A 17,972-nucleotide genomic window follows, 5' to 3' on the forward strand; every position below is an offset into this window, starting at 1 on the left:
ATCATCATATTCACATGTGAGAAAATTGAGGTGCGCAAACATTATGTATGAAAGATGAAAATGTAACTGGTACAGCCAGTGTGCTAGCTTACTCTAAAAGTAACTCCTCCCTCCCTTTGTTTCTTGTTTTATATATGTATCTAACTACCTGCTCTGCTTGAGAATTCCAAAGAGTAATCTTGAAACAATCCAGGCATAAAGCAGAGGTGGTGGTGCAATTTTCTCCCTTCCGAGAAGAAATTGGTACGTAGTTAATCCATAACCTAACCTCTGCCAAGAGGAAACCAACCAGACCTCCAAATGGTCCATTACTCAAGATAGTCATCAGAAAACAACTAACACACTGGCATCCCACACCACTCCTGTGCATAGTTTTCATGCTGCCTTTCACCTTAAAACCCTTTTAGCCAGCCTGAAAATTTGAGGTGGCTTTTTGGGACTTGAGTCTGGCCATCTCCCAAGCTGTCGTCACTTGCATAAACCAAACTTCGCTTCGCACGTGTTTGGCTTTTTGAGCGGCAAGCAGCTAAACCTGAGTTTGGTTCCAAAAAGGCAGAGAGTATGCTCTGGGAGAGAGTTTTCAGAGGGAGAATATGCTGAAACTTGGGAAATGGAAAGGGAGAAACAGTCAATGAAATGAGCTAAGTAGGAAATATCACAGACAACTGACTCATTTAAAGCTGGCAGACTGAATATCCACTTAGCTCCCCTGAATCTCCATTAAAATAATAGCAAAGGATTTATAAAAGAAAGTATAAGCCCTATAGGGAAGAAAAGGCAGAAACAACAAAATTTGGAAGCCAAAATACGCTAGATATGTGTGAAAATTGACTTAATAGATCAGAGAAAGCTGAAACCTAAGCCAACAGTCGGGGAGACCCAGAAGCATGTGATTTGTGCTGGTTCCAGAATGAGGAGATGCAGGTACCTCTGCAAGTGGAAGTGAAGGGGAAATGAAGACAGGAAGGTTCTCTTCTTTGTGAAGCCTGTTCAGAAATTCATCAGATCCTCTCCCTAAACCACAGAGCCAATGATGCCCATCCCAACACCCAAGTTCACTCTCCGGAGAGAATGAACCAAAGAAGCTGAGCTGGGGGACACCAAATGCAGCTGAACTGAGTGAAGATCACGAAACAGGCAGGCTCAAGAAAGCCTGCACAGTGAGCAGTGACACCCCCGGGACCCTTTTTCTCACTCTGCATACCAGAATCAGGCAGGCAGGTTTATACCTGCCAGGCAGGAGATCGAAGTTTCCAAAGCTCAACAGAAAAGACCTAAAGATTCTGAGAGTCAGGGATACCCTCTCCCCCAACAAAATGGTCCAGGAAGACCACCATACATTGAAGCCCACCAGTCGATAAGCTCTACCCACAAATTTCCAAGAAGCTCTTCGGTGCCCCATTCCTTTTCAACATGGAAGAGAAAAAAATATTGTGTCCACCAACATGAATAATAGCAAAATGTGATAGCAGAAGTAGAAAACTCAAGGTTGGAAGACACAACTGAGGAAATATTCCAGAAAAAAAAAAAAGGAATATAAAGAATAAAAAAAAATAGGAGAGAACAGGTAGGAATCAGTGGATTAACAGAGGAAATAAAAAATCTGAATAACGGCCTGGGCATGGTAGTTCATGCCTGTAATCCCAGCACTTTGGGAGGCTGAGGTGGGCAGACTGCTTGACCCTGGGAGTTTGAGACCAGCCTGGTCAGCATGGGAAAATCCCTCCCTACAAAAAATACAAAAATTAGCTAGGAGGGGTGGTCCATGCCTGCAGTCCCAGTTAAAAGAGTCTGAGGTAGGAGGATCACCTGAGCCTGGAAGGTCAAAGTTGCAGTAAGCCATGATCACGCCACTGCACTATAGCCTGGGTGATACAGTGAGATGCTATCTCAAATAATAATAATAATAATAGAAGTTTAAGAAAAAAAGTACAGAGAAAAAAGGAAGAAATTATGAAATAAATAATTTTTTAAAATTCAGCAATAAAGGACATGAGTTTCCAGAATGAAATGGCTTATAAGTGCCTGGCAAATTGGTTTTTTTAAAAAATTAAAAAATAAAAAATCCACCTCAGGGCACATATCATCATAAAATTTTAGTACACTGGGAATGCAGAGAAGATCCCAAATGCTTCCAGAGGAGAGGGAAAACAAAAGCAAGTCAGAAACAAAAGATCAGGACTCAAGTCGACATCAGATTCTCATAGCAACACCAGAAGCTAGAAGATAATGGAGCAAAGCTATCAAAATGCTAAGGTACAAGGAAGACCAACCTACAGTTCTATACCTAGTGATACTATTAATCCAAATGAAAGATATGCAACAGTTACAGAAACTTGTTTTCCAAACTTCTCTTAGGAAGCAATTCAAGAAGGTGCTCCACCAAAACAGGGGCATAAACTAAGACCAACATGGGCCAATGGAAATAGAAAAATGACACAGATGAGGTGAAGGGAATCCCCCAGCAGATGATGAACGGAGATCCCAGAAGACAGCAGTGGGATGGACCTAGAGGACACACTGGAGCTGGTCAGATGCTGGTAAGACGTGTGTCCAAAAAAAGAAAAAAAACTGAGAATACTTGAACAAATTGAAAGGAAATTTATATCTTTATTGGACATTTAGGAGATAAGTCAGTGAAAGGAATGCAGAAAACAAAGCAAATGAAAAAGGGGACAATTATTAACACGAAGGAAAACAAAAAATTCTATAGAAAGAAAATGTAATCACAGTATACAATCTAACACAGTTGTTAATATTTACATGGTTAGAATGAAGCAAACACTCAATATTGATCTAACCAACTGCTGTGGTTTGTCCCCATCAAAACTTATGTTGAGACTTGGGCTCAACATGAGTTTTGATAGTATTGGGTGTTGGTACCTTAAAGAGGTGATTAGGTTATTAAAATCAATTACTGAGACTGGATTAGTTCTCATGGGAATGGATACGTTCTTGAGAGCCTCGGTTGTTATGAAGTGAGTCAGCCTCCTTTACCCCTCCTTTCTTTTTGCACACACTCAATTCTCCTTTCACTTCTCTGCCATGCCATTATGCAGCAGGAGGCCCTCACCAGAAGCCAACCAGTGTGGCCACCCAAACTTGAACTTCCCAGCCTCCAGAACCATTAGCTAAACAAACCTCTTTCCTTTATAAATTGCCCACTCACAAGTATTTTGTTATAACAACAGAAACAGACTAAGACACTAATCATGATAAAATTAAATAAAGAAGATGAGGTAAGGAAAAGTGTGTGTGTCTAAGTACATGTGTGTGTCTAAATATGTGTGTGTGTGTGTGTGTGTGTGTGTGTGGTGACAGAGTATATAGGTTGAGTATCTGCAATCCATAATTTGAAATGCTCCAAAATTTGAAACTTTTTCACCACCGACATGATGCTCAACAGAAATGCTCATTGGAACATTTTGAATTTCAGATTAGGGATATAAAACCAGCAAGTATAATACAAATATTCAAAAAAGAATCCCAAATATGAAACACTTCTGGTCACAAGCATTTCAGATGAGAGATATTTGGTCTGTATTATCATCATCTAAGTAAGAAGTTAATGGTTATAGTACTACCTAAAAATGAAACACAGAAAGAAAAAAGAAAGTATGCTATTAAGACAAATGGAAGGAACAGCTAAAGGAATAAAAACTAGTTGCTTCTGGGGAATAGGGAGTGGGAAAATAACAAGGAACTTTTTTTAGGCCTTCGTAGAACATCTGACACTTTATGAGCATGTATAACTTTGATTTTCAAACTTTCTTCATACTACTTCATGATTTTACCTATCCCTTGACCTTTAAAGACTGGACTGATAATCTATTTATAAAAAATTTTAAAATCACAACTTAGTAGATTCCATCATATTATTTGATGATGAAAATTGATGTATTTAGTTCTATTTGTGCACTGAAACAGGAACAGAATCTTCCTTGAGCAGTATCTTTATTAAAAAATATATTTTATACCTTACAAAATTTACCCAACTTTCATTCAGAGACTATTAAAGAAGAAAGTAGCATTAACGGGAGAGGAAATCACACTGGGGCAGGTTTAACAATACGTACAGTTTGGATCGAATGCTTATAAACCACTCCAGTAACTGAATATAAATTTCAGAAGTTTAAAAAGACAAGAGCAAACAATGGTATCTATAAATTATATGGAGACGAGTCAAGATTTTCTCCACTCATTCAACCATCACTAATTGAGGACAGACTATATATTACGGGCTGTGTTAGACATTGAAGCTATAACAAAATAAGGCCCAGGTATTGCTCCTTAAGAATAGCATTCTATTTGGGAAAAAAGACTTGAAAGCAAATAATTAACAGCAATTTCCCATTTTGCAATATGTTTGTGTTGGTTTTTCTTGAATCTTTTACATTGAAAACACATTCATCTATTCCTTAAGTCGTAAAAAAATTAAAAATCCAACAAACTCTTAAAGGATGACGTAGGCTTTAACAGATGTGTGTGAAGGATGGAAAGAAAAGTATTAAGTTAGCAGTAGAGAAACAGCAATTAATTCAGGGGTGGGTGGGAGGAGCAGTCCCAGAAAAGCTTCAAAGAATAAATGATATTTAGGTTGGTTCTTGAAAGATAGGAGAAGAAAATTTTGCTAAGTATAGTATGCTAAGCTTCAAGGCCAGGGTCAAAGAAGACAAATAATTGGTTCCTAAAGGTTATAAGATTCAGTAAGTTACACTGTTATGGATATAAAAATTTAACTCACTGCCACTTCACCATCCCGCCGAGGCAAGATAAGGCACATCCATCTACTAGAATTGATTAGTTGCTTCCCTACCTGTGCCCAGCCTGCCGCCTTTGGCTTATCTGGCTTACATTTGTTCCTGAATTTGGTATCTCAAGGTGAAGAATCTTCATAAAGACAAATCCATGTTAAGAGCGTAGTTTGGGATAGATTTGTATTTAGTTGAGGATTAAATAACGTGGTACAAAATCATGCTTAAAGACTGAAATGTTTCAAGTTAAAAAAGTGTTAACAAAAGTACCACTGAACTATCTTCTAAGGGAACTGTCTCAGTAGCAAGAAGACAGGAGAAAACTCTTCAGAAAATGCTAACTCTGAGGGCTCTTTACTAATTTTGCTGTCATTTTGACACTGTCTGTTAAATCACGCCATTTAGCAATGACTTAGCCCCCCAACCCCATAAATCAAATTATGAACAAGGAGAAGCTCAAAGTAAGTAATTCCAGCATAGCCATGATCAGTCCCCTGTAATGGAACTATCCAAGTGATGAAGCCCTGGAAGAATCTTGGGGTGGGACATTTTGTGGTCTGGTTTAGAATCGTACAATAGGTCTCAAACTGGAGCATGCCTCAGCATAACCTGGAGGGCTTATTAAAATATAGATTGCTGGGCTCAACCTCCTGAGCTTCTGACTCAGTAGGTCTGGGGTAGGAGTTTGAGAGTTTGCATTTCTAACAAGGTCCCAGTGGACACCGGTATTGCCGGCCCAGAGACCATATTTTGCAAGCTGTCAGAATAATAATTTCCATATATAAAATGCAACTGTTACTAATTTAAATATGAATTAAACAGCATTATTAGTGAAATTACTCTGAACTCACTTGGAATCCATTTTGGTCACCTTCTTGGTGAAAAATTCATCTACACCTTCATCTACTCTCCCCATGTGACCATTCTGTTCACCATCTTGGGAGACTATGTTGGCAGCACAGACCTGCAAAACAAACAGCTGTGATGTTAATTCACATGCACCTTGATTTAGCAATTATTTATTACTAGATTTAAGACACTGTGATTAAGGGCTATGGGAGGGACAAGGCTCACTAAAATAGGGACCACATAATCTACAGGAATAGAAGCCATATGTACAATCATAACATAGACAGGAAGAAACAAAAGTGAGGGATGCACTATAAACACCATGCCTTGTGGAGGATTCATGCTGACTGGTGCATCAGAAGCTGGGACCTAACAGATATGACGAGTTGAGTGTTTCTAAAGGCAGTGAAAGGCACTGCAGGCGTGTGTAAGGGGAAAGGGAATGCATGGAGAAATGAAATATGCACTGACTTCTGAGAGTGGTGATAACTCCTGAAGTGTGTGGGTGGGGCTGGCTGCTAAGGATGGAGCATGGCAGATGCTAATACTGGCTTCCCCTAACCCTTTCCCCTGCCTACTTTCTTTCTTGCTGGAAGAGTCCTAGGGTCAGATTATGGATACTGATTTGCTTAAGCTACAGTCCCCTTCCTCTTGTCTGTGATTAATAGGCATGTGAGTGGGATATAATTGTGGTGTGTGAGATACAAGGGGAAATTTGCTAGGGAGCTCATGCGGGCAGGTTTTGTCAGGAGGACAGAATGTGTGTTTCCGCAGTTATGTGAGGGAGATGTGATGTCTGAGCTGCGGAAGGCCACTGGCATTCACCAAATGGGGAGGCCCAAGGATAAAAGGCCACATGCTGGTTGACAATAACAAAGCAGAAAGGGGAAAGCACCTGGGTACCTATGCTCTGCTGCTGAATAAGCCAGGCCTGGATCCTGAGGCCTCTGGATTTTTTGTTAGGTGAGAAAATAAATATTTCTCATTGTTTAAGTCACTTTTGAGTGAGTATTGAGTATTCCATAATATCCAGTTGAATACTTTCCAACTAATAATACAAAAACCCAAAAGGAGCCTTATGCTAAAGAAGAAGGAATTTACTCCTTAGATGATAGGGAGACACCAACGCAGCAGCATGGACCAACCTGAATTCTGGGGAGGTAATTCTGGGGCAGCATGAAGGACCAATTGGAGATGCCAGAGAATATAAGCAGGAAAACCTGTTCAGGAGCTGAAATCAAAGACTCTTGTAGTAATTTAATCTAATCTGGAGGTGATGAGGCACACTAATGAAGTGGAAAAGTGAGAACGGAAAGATAAGAGCTGCCCAAGATACGGTCAAAGTTTCTAGGCCAGGTAAATGGGGTCATGGTTCCAGGGAACACGTTACAAAGATCATATTTGGGGAAAAAGCTGTGTCTTATCTTCTTGAGTGTTTGAGGTATTGTGGGATATCCAGAAGCAGGTGTCCCGCAGGCAGCCAAAAACTCTGATCTTATGAGAGAGGCTGGTGGTGAGAAGCTATCATAAAGCTATACCAAGTAGCATGTCTTTGAAAGGACAACTCAGAGTGAGCTTAGTCAGATGCTTGATTTGTGTCTGCAATGTATATTAATATTTCACAGATAGGTTGTGGATGACTGAGAAAGAGCATGCATCTTGCCCATGCTGTTGGATACAAGGACAAATTTTCATGTGGTTGGGATACCTGGTCTAGATGTCTTGCCATAGAGTGGTGGGAAAGCTGTTTCCTGTAATCTTGATTTGCAAGTCTCAAGGTGCCTAGGGAGAACATGGCTTATGTCTGTATGGAAATTGCTTAAAGAAAAAAACCCTTGAACAATCATCCACTTCGTTCATCAGGAAGCTCTCATTATGAAAATGAACTGTGTGTTTGAGTTCATGTTTGTGACATGCTGAAAAGTGAAGAGACAACAGATAATAGACAAAGAACCCTATGAAATAACAATTATACCTCTCATCTGAATGGTGCTTTATATTGGAGCAAGGATTTCCTTCGTGTTGCAAAAGAGCAGAAAATTCGCAAAGTTCTATAATTCCGTTATGCAGAGAAACAAATCTCAATGAATAACTTTTATTTTGATTACAAAAGATAAAGTAGTACAGAACTTGCTTGTATTATATTATTTTTCCCTTTTGGAAAAGAATGGAGCATAGAATCTCTATCGCAGTAACAGCTCCTTAAGTTAATATAGTACTTGATAGTTTACAAGTGTTTTACACATTGTTATGTCACCCCTACGTCTACCCTTAAACTGAAAGAGATAGTACTATCCTACTTTTTGGTTAGTCACAGATCAAACAGTGACTCAGAAGGTTACCACCTGGTCACCTAATTAATGGATGAAGAAAGATGTGACCCCAGGACATACAGTCCTAACACACGGCTTCCTCCCAGCTTCCCCCAATGGCTCCTCTTTCCATTTTGAAAAAAAAAAAAAAAAAAAAAAAGGTAAGTTTTACTTGCATAATTTCTCCCCTCAGGAAAAATTTTTCTTTTCCCGCTTGGAAACAGAAGTCACAGCCAGCACAAAAGGTTCTCTGGGGATGTGGGGTACATCAATGGGTTTCAGTGATGGAGGCACAGAGCTGAACAAAGCAGTCTGCTTTCCTGCAGGACAGACCAGCTTTTAGGGCTGGACTGGCCCCTACAGATCCTCCAGTCCAACTCTGTCATTTTAGAGATAAAGGGACAGAGAGCAGACAGGTTAAGAGAAGTCCAGTATCACTGGGAGATCTTCCATGAGACATGGTTTAAAATGCATCTGTTAAAATAGGAAGCAGGAGGTGGCATCAGCCTACATGAAGAGCAGTAGAAAAACTGAAGACTGAATTGAAATGTAGTTTGCAAAAGAGTTCAAGGTCAAATGCACATGCTGTTTCAGCTCCTTTTCTAACAAAAGCAAAGGAAAAGACAAACAGTTATCAGAAGTTCTCAAAATCCTATTTGCTTTCAGTCTTCTCTGTCAAGGAAAATACATTTCAGACTGAAAAGGGTAGCACAGCTGTTGGAAAGGGAGTGAGCAGAAACCTCAGCAGTGAGCCTGGGGCCAGAACCCACTGCATTTGCACTCAGAGAAAGGTTTTTACAAATAAAATCAGGAATTGCTGTTGTTGATATTTGATAAAGAAGGTTAAAAAAAAAAAAAAGAAGGTAGATTTTGCACCTCCAGTGTGCAAGTGCTAAAAGGATAATTCGTGAATGGTGAGAAAATAAGGTGGTGATTGTGAGGACTAAAGACAATTCAGACCACCCTCTGTTTTCCCTCTGCCAGGGTTATTACAGTGAATACACCAGGGAAAGACAGTAGGCGGTGCGCCTGGATTTTGATGTGGCAGTTGCCAAATCTCTCACAATGTCTTCATAGGCTGGATGGAGAGGAATGGACAGGAAGTAAGGACAATTAGGTGTATTAGTAACTCTTCGCACAAATATACCAAGGAGTGCTAATTAGTGAACTGAATAATCATGGAATGTTATGTGCATATATTAGAATGTAAAAAACATGGAAAATTAATTAGCTAAGCAGTCAAGAAATAAGGAACCCAAAGGAAGTAAAATGAAGAGCATATAATAAAAGAAAAAAAATAATGAACTTGAGAGGATTGATAAAACAGTTGACTCTTAGAAAAAGACTAATAAAAGAGATAATGACAACATTAAGAGAAAAGGCATTAAAAATAAGTTAAAATGAAATGGGACATATCTATATAAGAGATTAAAGCTATTGGTATAATAAATTAAAAACTTAAAGGAATTCTATAAACAATTAAATGAACAATTAGACTAAATGGAAGATATCCTAAAAATACATAAATTATCAAAATGATCTTAAGAAGAATTAGGTAACCTGAACAGATCTATGACAAAAGAAATAAAATCCTTAGTAATACATCTACATACAAGCATCACATGCACACAAGCATATAGACAACACTTAGGGCCCAGATGGCATCCCAGGAGAGGAAGAGACAATCTCTATTACTTGTAAACCGTTACAGAGAATAGGAGAAAAGAAAGAGCTTCCCAACCAATTTTATGAAGATAGTATAACTTTGAAAGTCAAACTAGATGGATGGTTCAGACAAGAAAAATAAACATGTTAAGTCTCTCTCATTTATGCATATAGATGCAAAAATTCTCATAAAATATTAGCAAACAAAGTCTAGCAGTGGATTAAAACAAAGCAAAAAATCATGATTAAGAATGTTATAACACTAGAAAAAGTATGTTAATGAGATTCACCCAAATTTCACATTAAAAAAGAAAAATTATCAGTGTCAACAAATACTGAAAAAAAGAATCAAACTACCATTCATTCCAAAACAAAATCAGCAAAACAGAAGAAAACGTTCTCACCTGAATAAATTACAGCAGAAACTGCTTTGTGTCTATTTAGTGTCTATTCGCTCTTGTTGACTCAATAACAAAACCCTGATTTATTTGGAATATCAATGTGACCAACTGGCTATTTATCTTCCTAGATTTTTTTGTAGCTGGGGATGGAAATATGGTTCATTTCTGGCCAGTAAGATGCAACTGGAAGTATACTAGGACTTCTGGGTAGTTCAGATTCTCTGCTGCATGCACCCCCTTTTCCTCTGTCTGAAATATATGTATAAAAATAGATTATAGGCCTTGCCTGAGAATAAGATCAATACCAGTCACCTGGATGATACAGCCATTTTAAAGGTGAATGCAACCTGTGGTTGAATAAATAGAAGTGTCCTATTTAAAAGGAGAGAATCAATGGGATGGGTGTGGTGACTCACACATGTAATTCCAGTACTTTGGGAGGCTGAGGCATGTGGATCGTGTGAGCTCAGGAGTTTGAGACCAGCCTGGGCAACATGGTGAAACCCTGTCTCTACAAAAAATACAAAAATTAGCAGTGTGTGGTGGTGCGCACTTGTAATCCCAGTTATGTGGGAGACTGAGGTGGGAGGATCACTGGGGCCTGAGAGGGGGAGGTGGCAGTGAACCGAGATCGCACCACTGCTCTCCAGCCTGGGTGACAGAGTGAGACCCTGTCTTAAAAATAAATAAATAAAAGGAGAGAAGAGATATGGCAGATCTTATTAAAGTACTCTATTTTGTCTTGGGTGCCACATTGCAATTTATTCAGAACAGAGTAACAAGACTTGTAAATGGATTCTAGACAATTTCATATGAAGAACATCGAAAGACCTGAAGAATTAAGATTTGACCCACAAATACTGTAAAGTCTACTAAGTGGAAGAGACTTGGATACCACGTGCCACTCCAGAAGACAGAAACAAGATGGCTAATTTCAAGCTATGCAGTTAAGAGTTTTAGCAACACAAAAAATAATTTGCTAATAATTAGAGCTTTAAGACCATGGCAGCTTCAGAGAAAGAAGTCATTGTGGATGGAATGGCCAATGAACAGCTGTGTAGGGATTTTTGAGCACCTGATGAGGGACTGAACAAGATGACTTCAAAATCCTTTTCACCCTTATGACACCATGAGTCAATGCATACAGGAGAAAACCTATTACCCAGGAGTTAGTCTATTTTAATTTGAGTTGGTTTGTTTCATCACTGGGCCGACTAGTGTAGGGCTACGCCTTATGCCAATATATGGCAAACTGACTGATACTGACATATCACACCAAGTGAATCCACTGCATGGTATAATATTTCAGAGAATGATCAAAGACAAATCAGTTATCTGCCCTGGACTTCATATTCCCTTGAATATTGAGTAATCTTTAAAATTCCTTCCACTAGGAGATTATTCCAGTTAGTGGTAGAGTCAGCATTATATCCCAGTCCAGTGTTTTATCCGCACCTCTATGCAAATTTTTCAATGATTTTTCCTTAAAGGAATACTTTTCACCTACAGTTATGTTAGGAAAAAGTAGAAAGGAGCAATAGCTAACTGGCAGTGGATGAGTGAGTATAAGCACGCCTCCATCCCTGGTGGGTGTCATGGTTAGAATGCTCACTTGCAGTTAGCTGGCCACGTAGCCAAGTTCTGGAAAGTGGTATTCAAATGAATATGAAGCTCATCCTTTCAGACCTGGCCCATAAAACCTCAGGGGTATGGGCCTTCATGCTTTATGTCATCCTCCAGCTGAATGCATATGACTTGAAGGACCAAAAAGGAAGGTAGAGCCACAAAGTAAAAGTAGCCTGGATCCCTGACAACTATAGCATTCCCTCGCTGGAAATACTCACAATGGACTATGATATGAACAAGAAATAATCTCCAAAATATCAGAGATTTAACATAGTAAAAGTTTATCTCATATAGTAGCTAGTGTTACCCTACCTAATAGAGCTGAACTTCAGTATCCGAGGGGGATTGGTTCCAGGACCCTTGAGGACACAAAAATCCATAGATGCTCAAGTCGCTGCTATAAAATGGCATAGTATTTGTGTATTACCTACAAACATCCTCCTGTGTGCTTTAAATAATCTTTAGATTACTTACAATACTTAATACAATGTAAATGCTATGTAAATAATTGTTACACTGTATTTTAAAATTTATATAGTTTTTTTCATTGTTGTGGTTTTTCTAATTGCCTTTTAAATAAATATTTTCAATCCAGAGTTGGTTGAATGCTCAAATGCAGAATGTGTGGATATGGAGGACTCACTGTACACTACACATTTTCCCCCTTTTCTCTGCTGTAGCTGGAACATTCTGGTACCTGAGAAAATGGCATTTCCACTCTTAAATTACCCATGTGACGCTCTTTTCCCAAAAGTAAAGACTTTCTGACAGTCAATTCAACTGAGGAAATAATTTTTGAATAAAATTTTATGTAAAGTTAGCTAATTTGTTTCTTAGTAAACATGGGTAAGAATCCCTTTGAATTAATGAGGGTAAATGAGTGTGGTATTAAATCAGTTTCCAGGAATTTTTTTCTATTCCTCCTCCATTTAAGTATAGAAAAGGGAGAATAGGTACAAAGGCAAAAGCAAATATAAGATTTATATTGTAAAGATAACTAAATTAATAAAATGGAAATACTAGCTTTGAAGAACAATGCTTTTATGTAAAGGATGGCATATTTTTATCCTATTTATTTCAATAAAATATCCTATTTTATTTCTATTTTATCCTATTTATTTCTATTTATCCTATTTATTTCATGACAACTCTACGATGTAGGCAATGCTGGTATTTAGAAACAAGTTGGCTCAGGTTTTTAAAAAAAAAACCCACAAGCCTCTGTCCACATAAACACTGTCAGGGAGTGGGAGAGCCCACTGGCTGAGCCTGGCATCCTGCTCTTACCACTACAGTAGAAGGTTACACTCTATGGGCTAAGCAGCTACAATGTAATGTTTAAGAATTCTTTTATCTACTGAAAGAAAGAAAAGAAATGAAAAGAAAAGAGAAAAGAGAAAGAAAGGAAAGAAAGGAAAGAAAAGAAAAAAGAAAGAAACATTCTATCTCTTGTTATTTAAAAAACATCTTTGTTTTTGTTATTGGAGTGGTAGAGGTGGAATTAAAACATATAACTAAAATATCTATATCCATTGTTCTTAAAACGACTGTGGTTTGATCTAAGGTTAAATTTTTGTGCCTAGTTTCTTGTTTTAAAAATAGGCTATCTACACTTCATATTTATACAAATATCTATTTGTACATTTTTAGCACAAAAATCGGTCATTACAACATGTTTGGCCTGGAAGAAACTGGCATGCTGGCATTTAACTCAGCCTTGGTGTTGAGAATTCTGACACCTGGAAAAGTTCATTTGAGGCATTAGGGTTCAGAGACAAACTCTAGAAAAGCTAAGACAGGCTTTGGATGAACTGATTTTACTCAATCATAGGAAGAAAAACAATGATAATTGTTAATAATTGCTCTTACTAAACACTAGTAATAAAAGTAAGCCACAGCATCCTCATTCTTAACTGAAAAATTTAAATAATGGTGCCTGTGTGGCAGCTTCACAGGGCTGTTAGACATGAAAGCACTTTGGAAATTGTAAGCAGTGTGACATCATAAGGTAATATATTTTCACTATGAACTCAAATAAAGGTGTGCTAATCTATACTTCTCAGTCCACCAGTACTCTGAGAAAAAGCCAGATCTATTTAGACCTCTGGCCATAATACATTATTTTGGAACTTACCTTTGTATTACGCAGTCCTTAAGGGAAAACAGCCTAGAGTATGCCAACCTTGTGAGTCCTGGCTTCATTATGGACAAAGATGAAATCTCTCTAGAACAGACTGATGAGGTTGGGACATGTTATCCCAAAATATGGCGCCTTGGCATTTGAGGAAATAGTAAAAGCAGGAAGGCCATTCTCATCTTCCCCTTGCCTTTCTCCCTTGAGGCAGGTCATAAAAGTTTCATTCAAGAAGCACCCTCCCTACAGGAAGATAAAAGAAATGTCCTCCCTATAGCCAGAAAAAAAAAAAAATGTCTCTGAAGACATGGGGAGAGGGAGAAGAGTCTGAACAAACAGGCCTTGCTAAGTGCCCCCAGTTTATTACCATTAGATCATACCCTCTTTGTCTAATCCTACTTCTCTGTAACTATTCACTTCATCAAACTTAGCATAAAAATACAAAAATACAAAAATGTTTCTTTGAGTCTGCATTTCTGAAGGTTTCCATGTCGTATAAAACTTACATAAAATAAATTCTCTTATGCTTTTCTCTTGATGACCTGTCTTTTTTTACAGGTGCTTCAGCCAAGAAACCTAGTGATAGATGAGAAATATCTATTCTCCCTTGCAATATCTAGTATGCACCTCAAATAGGACTCTGCCACAGCTTCCTTCCTTTCTTTTCTATTTTTCAAACATTTAGGGAAAAAAGGCTGGTACGGTAGCTCATGCCTGCAATCCTGGCACTTTGGCAGGCTCAAGCAAGAGGGTAGTTTGAGGCTAGGAGTTCTGAGATCAGCCTGGGCAACATACCAAGAGCCCACCTCTACAAAAAAAATTATTTAAATAATTAGCCAAGCATGGTGGCATGCACCAGTAGTCACAGCTACTCAGGAAGCTGAGGTGGAAAGATTGTTATTGCTTGAGCCCAGGAGTTCAAGGCTGCAGTGAGGCATGACTGTGCCACTGCACTCCAGTCTGTGTCACAGAGTGAGATCCTATCTCAAAAAAAAAAAAGAAAAGAAAGAAGTACACAAGATTATCTCTTTCCATGAGTCACCATTTTATCAAGGATAAACTTAAGCCATTTTGCAGACAAGTTATATTGTTAATGTTATTCCATATGGAAAGATCCATAGAGAAACCATTTACTCAGTAACACCCTAGAACCTAGGTGTGTTCTAGAAAGTGTGGGTTGTTGTTGAGCGGGGGTGGGGACGGGGGTTGTCTTTTTATCTACCTACAAAAATCTTTCCCTTATTTTTAAAAAAGAAAGTATATCCCTATAAGGATATGTAATAATGGACTAAAAAAGTTAAAAATCAGTAAATTAGAAAACAACAAACTAGAATTTTTTTTTGTATTTTGAAATGGTGTCAAGCTATTTGGATTCAAATGAGAGAAATTAACCAAACACAACAAAAGCCTGATCTAAAGTGAGGAAATTATCAACCAGGCAGGTAAGTTATTGTGACCTTCATCCATCTATGTCTCCAGCTATCCACCTACTTATCCAATAAGTATTGTTGAACCCCTACTATATTCAAAACCCAATGTAAGCACTGAGCATATTAGCATGAATAATAAATCACAGGCCCTGCCTACACAGAACTTAGAGACAAGGAGTAAGCTGAGAAAACTCTGTGTGATGAGAGCTGTGACAGAGTAAGCATCAGGCACCGGAGGAGGTGGGGCCTCCATGGAGAGTTGCTCAGGCTGTGCACTGTGCACAAACAGTCTGTGAGAACAACTTTCCTGGTGTCATGTGACCCTAGCTCTGCGGGAACACAGTGGGAGGGATGAGGAGGGCTTCCTGGAAGAAGCCTTGCCTTCTTTAGAAACAACTATGATCTAATGGTAATAAACTGGGGGCACTTAGTAAGGCCTGTTTGTTCAGATTCTTCCCTCTGTCCCCATGTCTTCAGAGATAAGGACATTTCTTTCCTCTGGCTATACAGAGGGCTCTTCTTGAATGAAGGTTTTATGATCTGCTTCAAGGGAGAAAGGCAGGGGGAAGATGAGAATGACCTTCCTGCTTTTGCCATTTTCTCAAATGCCGAGGCACCATATTTTGGGGTAGCATGTCCCAACCTCATCAATCTGTTCTAGAGAGATTTCACCTTTGTCCACAATGAAGCCAGGAATAACAGGGTTGGCATACTCTAGGCTGTTTTCCCTTAGGGACTGTGTAACACAAACTAAGTCCCAAAATAATGTATTATGGCCAGAGGTCTAAATAGATCTGGCTTTTTCCCAGAGCACTGGTGGACAGAGTATAGAGAAGTGGATAGTTCTCCACTATCAAAAGAGATGTAGTGGAGATGTAAAAAATCTGAAAGTAGTTCTCAGCCCAGGAGATGGAGGGAAGCAATAAGAAAAGAGATGCAGCATTACAGGGCTGGAGCTCAGGATGGGAGGTAGCCATAGCAAGGAGGAAGAGGGAGAGCTGGTGATCAGGATCGTATTCAGCTTTCTAACCTGTCAACTGATGATGTCCCAAGAAGAACAGGGGATATGAGAAGGGCAGGTTTATAGGGAAAGGTGGGATCTAAGTTTCAAATTTTTGAGCCCAAGGTACTCATTCAAATTTAGGAGGCAAGTGGATATCCAGAAATCTACAGTCAACAACAGAGACTGAAACCATGAGTTCAGATGACATCACCCAGACAGACAATAAAAAACTTAAATGGGTCTGACAGGAAAACTGAAAGGACACTGCTGGAGAGGTGGGTGGAAAAGAAAGGAGTGTGATGACTCAGAGATCAACGGGAAATCTCCTGTTGGGAATGACAGAGCTTTCTGTGTCAAGGAACTGCTGAAACATCAAGTAAGATGACGGACAGCTGAAAAGAGTCCACGGGATTTGGTCTGGAGTAACCTTGGGAGGGTGGTTTCAAGGGTGGGTAGATACAGAAGGAAGATTTTGGTAAATTGTGGAATGACAGGAAGGTGAAGAAGAGAGGCAGTAGAGACAGTTGGCACAGGAGAACTTTTTTAATGTCTTTATAAAGGAGAGAAAAGACATTAACCAGAGAGAGACACGGGTAAACTACAATAAGGTTCGTCAGCACACACAATTGAGTCTTCTACTGGAGTAGAAAGAGCAGGATGTCAAGAATCACACACCGGGGCTCCCACTTAGGGCTCTTCTCCAACACTTCAGTTACATCATTTTGTGGACGGGGGAATGCATGTGTGCACTCCAGAATCAAACAATTTTTAATTACCAATTAATTCTTTTGCTACTTGTATCTTTTTTGCCCTGACACTGTAAAGTGTTAGAGACATTTATCTAGAATAAGGATTTCCTACCCTAGATAATCCTTATCTATCTAAGGATTTCCAAGGGCAGCTCTGTTCTGATTGGAAATTTTACAGCATTGTCTTCTCCACAATTATGTTGTTTTATTTAAGTGACACAATCTGTTCATTCTCCAAAATTACTGAGCACCAAGTTGAAATACTTTGTATATGTCATGCAAAGAGGTTCTAGTCTCCTCAACCATAGCTTTCATGTTTGTGCAAAGCACTTTAGCAAGACCCTCCAAGTTTCCCCAGAGAAGAAAAGGGTGTGAGAGATGGGGCCTCTCCAGTCCACCTACCGCTGCTTGGGTGGGTTGCTGCTTCTTATTCCTTTTTGGCCTTAACTTGGTAAAGTGTTCCAGCTTCTTCCCCTCTTCAGAGGGCAACTCAGAGATAAATCCCGAGCTCCGCTTCTCCTGTCTGAGGGATGGGAAGGGCGGGTCTTCGATGTGAATTGGTACCTCTTCCAGCGCTTTATCTAGATCAAACTCCATTTCTAAAATTAAAAACAAAACAAAACAAAACAAAACAAAAAAACAGCCCAAGGCCGAAGCTTAATGAATGGAGATGGATAAACAAATTCCTAAAACTAATTTTAAGTCTAGCATAGAATAGCAAACACCCATTCACAGATCACTTAACTCTTTCTCAATAATTACCCATGCAGTGCATCCATAAGGAACATCCCTAAAATGGTCTAAGGTCTTGCTGAGGGTGCTTCACGGTGCCAAGAAAATGACTGGCAGCAGCAAAACACTTACCAAAAGCCCTAGAAACAGGCCGCAGCATTCGGCTATGGATACTCTTCCTTTTGGATTTAGGGGTCATCTAGAAATGAAATAATAATAATTAAAAAAAAAACAGGTAGCCACAAAAACTCGCCTTTCAAACTTCTGAAACATTCTGGATCGATTGTTTAACTCAGTAGTTGTTTCTTTGCTTTAGA

The 17,972-nt window shown here is 39.0% G+C and overlaps 1 protein-coding gene across 9 annotated transcripts in view; it reads right to left on the bottom strand.

Annotated features, from left to right (window-relative positions):
* Nucleotides 1–17,972, bottom strand: part of CARMIL1 (capping protein regulator and myosin 1 linker 1) — a 344,161-nt gene that overhangs the window by 21,418 nt on the left and 304,771 nt on the right. For all 9 annotated transcript variants that reach the window (XM_078000908.1, XM_078000907.1, XM_078000905.1 and 6 more), the window contains 3 exons: nucleotides 17,788–17,854; nucleotides 17,326–17,522; nucleotides 5,606–5,718 (listed from right to left, as the gene is read on the bottom strand). In XM_078000908.1, the coding sequence (XP_077857034.1) occupies nucleotides 5,606–5,718; nucleotides 17,326–17,522; nucleotides 17,788–17,854 (377 nt within the window). The remainder of the gene's footprint in view (nucleotides 1–5,605; nucleotides 5,719–17,325; nucleotides 17,523–17,787; nucleotides 17,855–17,972) is intronic.

The sequence above is a fragment of the Macaca mulatta genome, chromosome 4 (genome assembly GCF_049350105.2).
Source record: "Macaca mulatta isolate MMU2019108-1 chromosome 4, T2T-MMU8v2.0, whole genome shotgun sequence".
NCBI lineage: Eukaryota > Metazoa > Chordata > Mammalia > Primates > Cercopithecidae > Macaca > Macaca mulatta.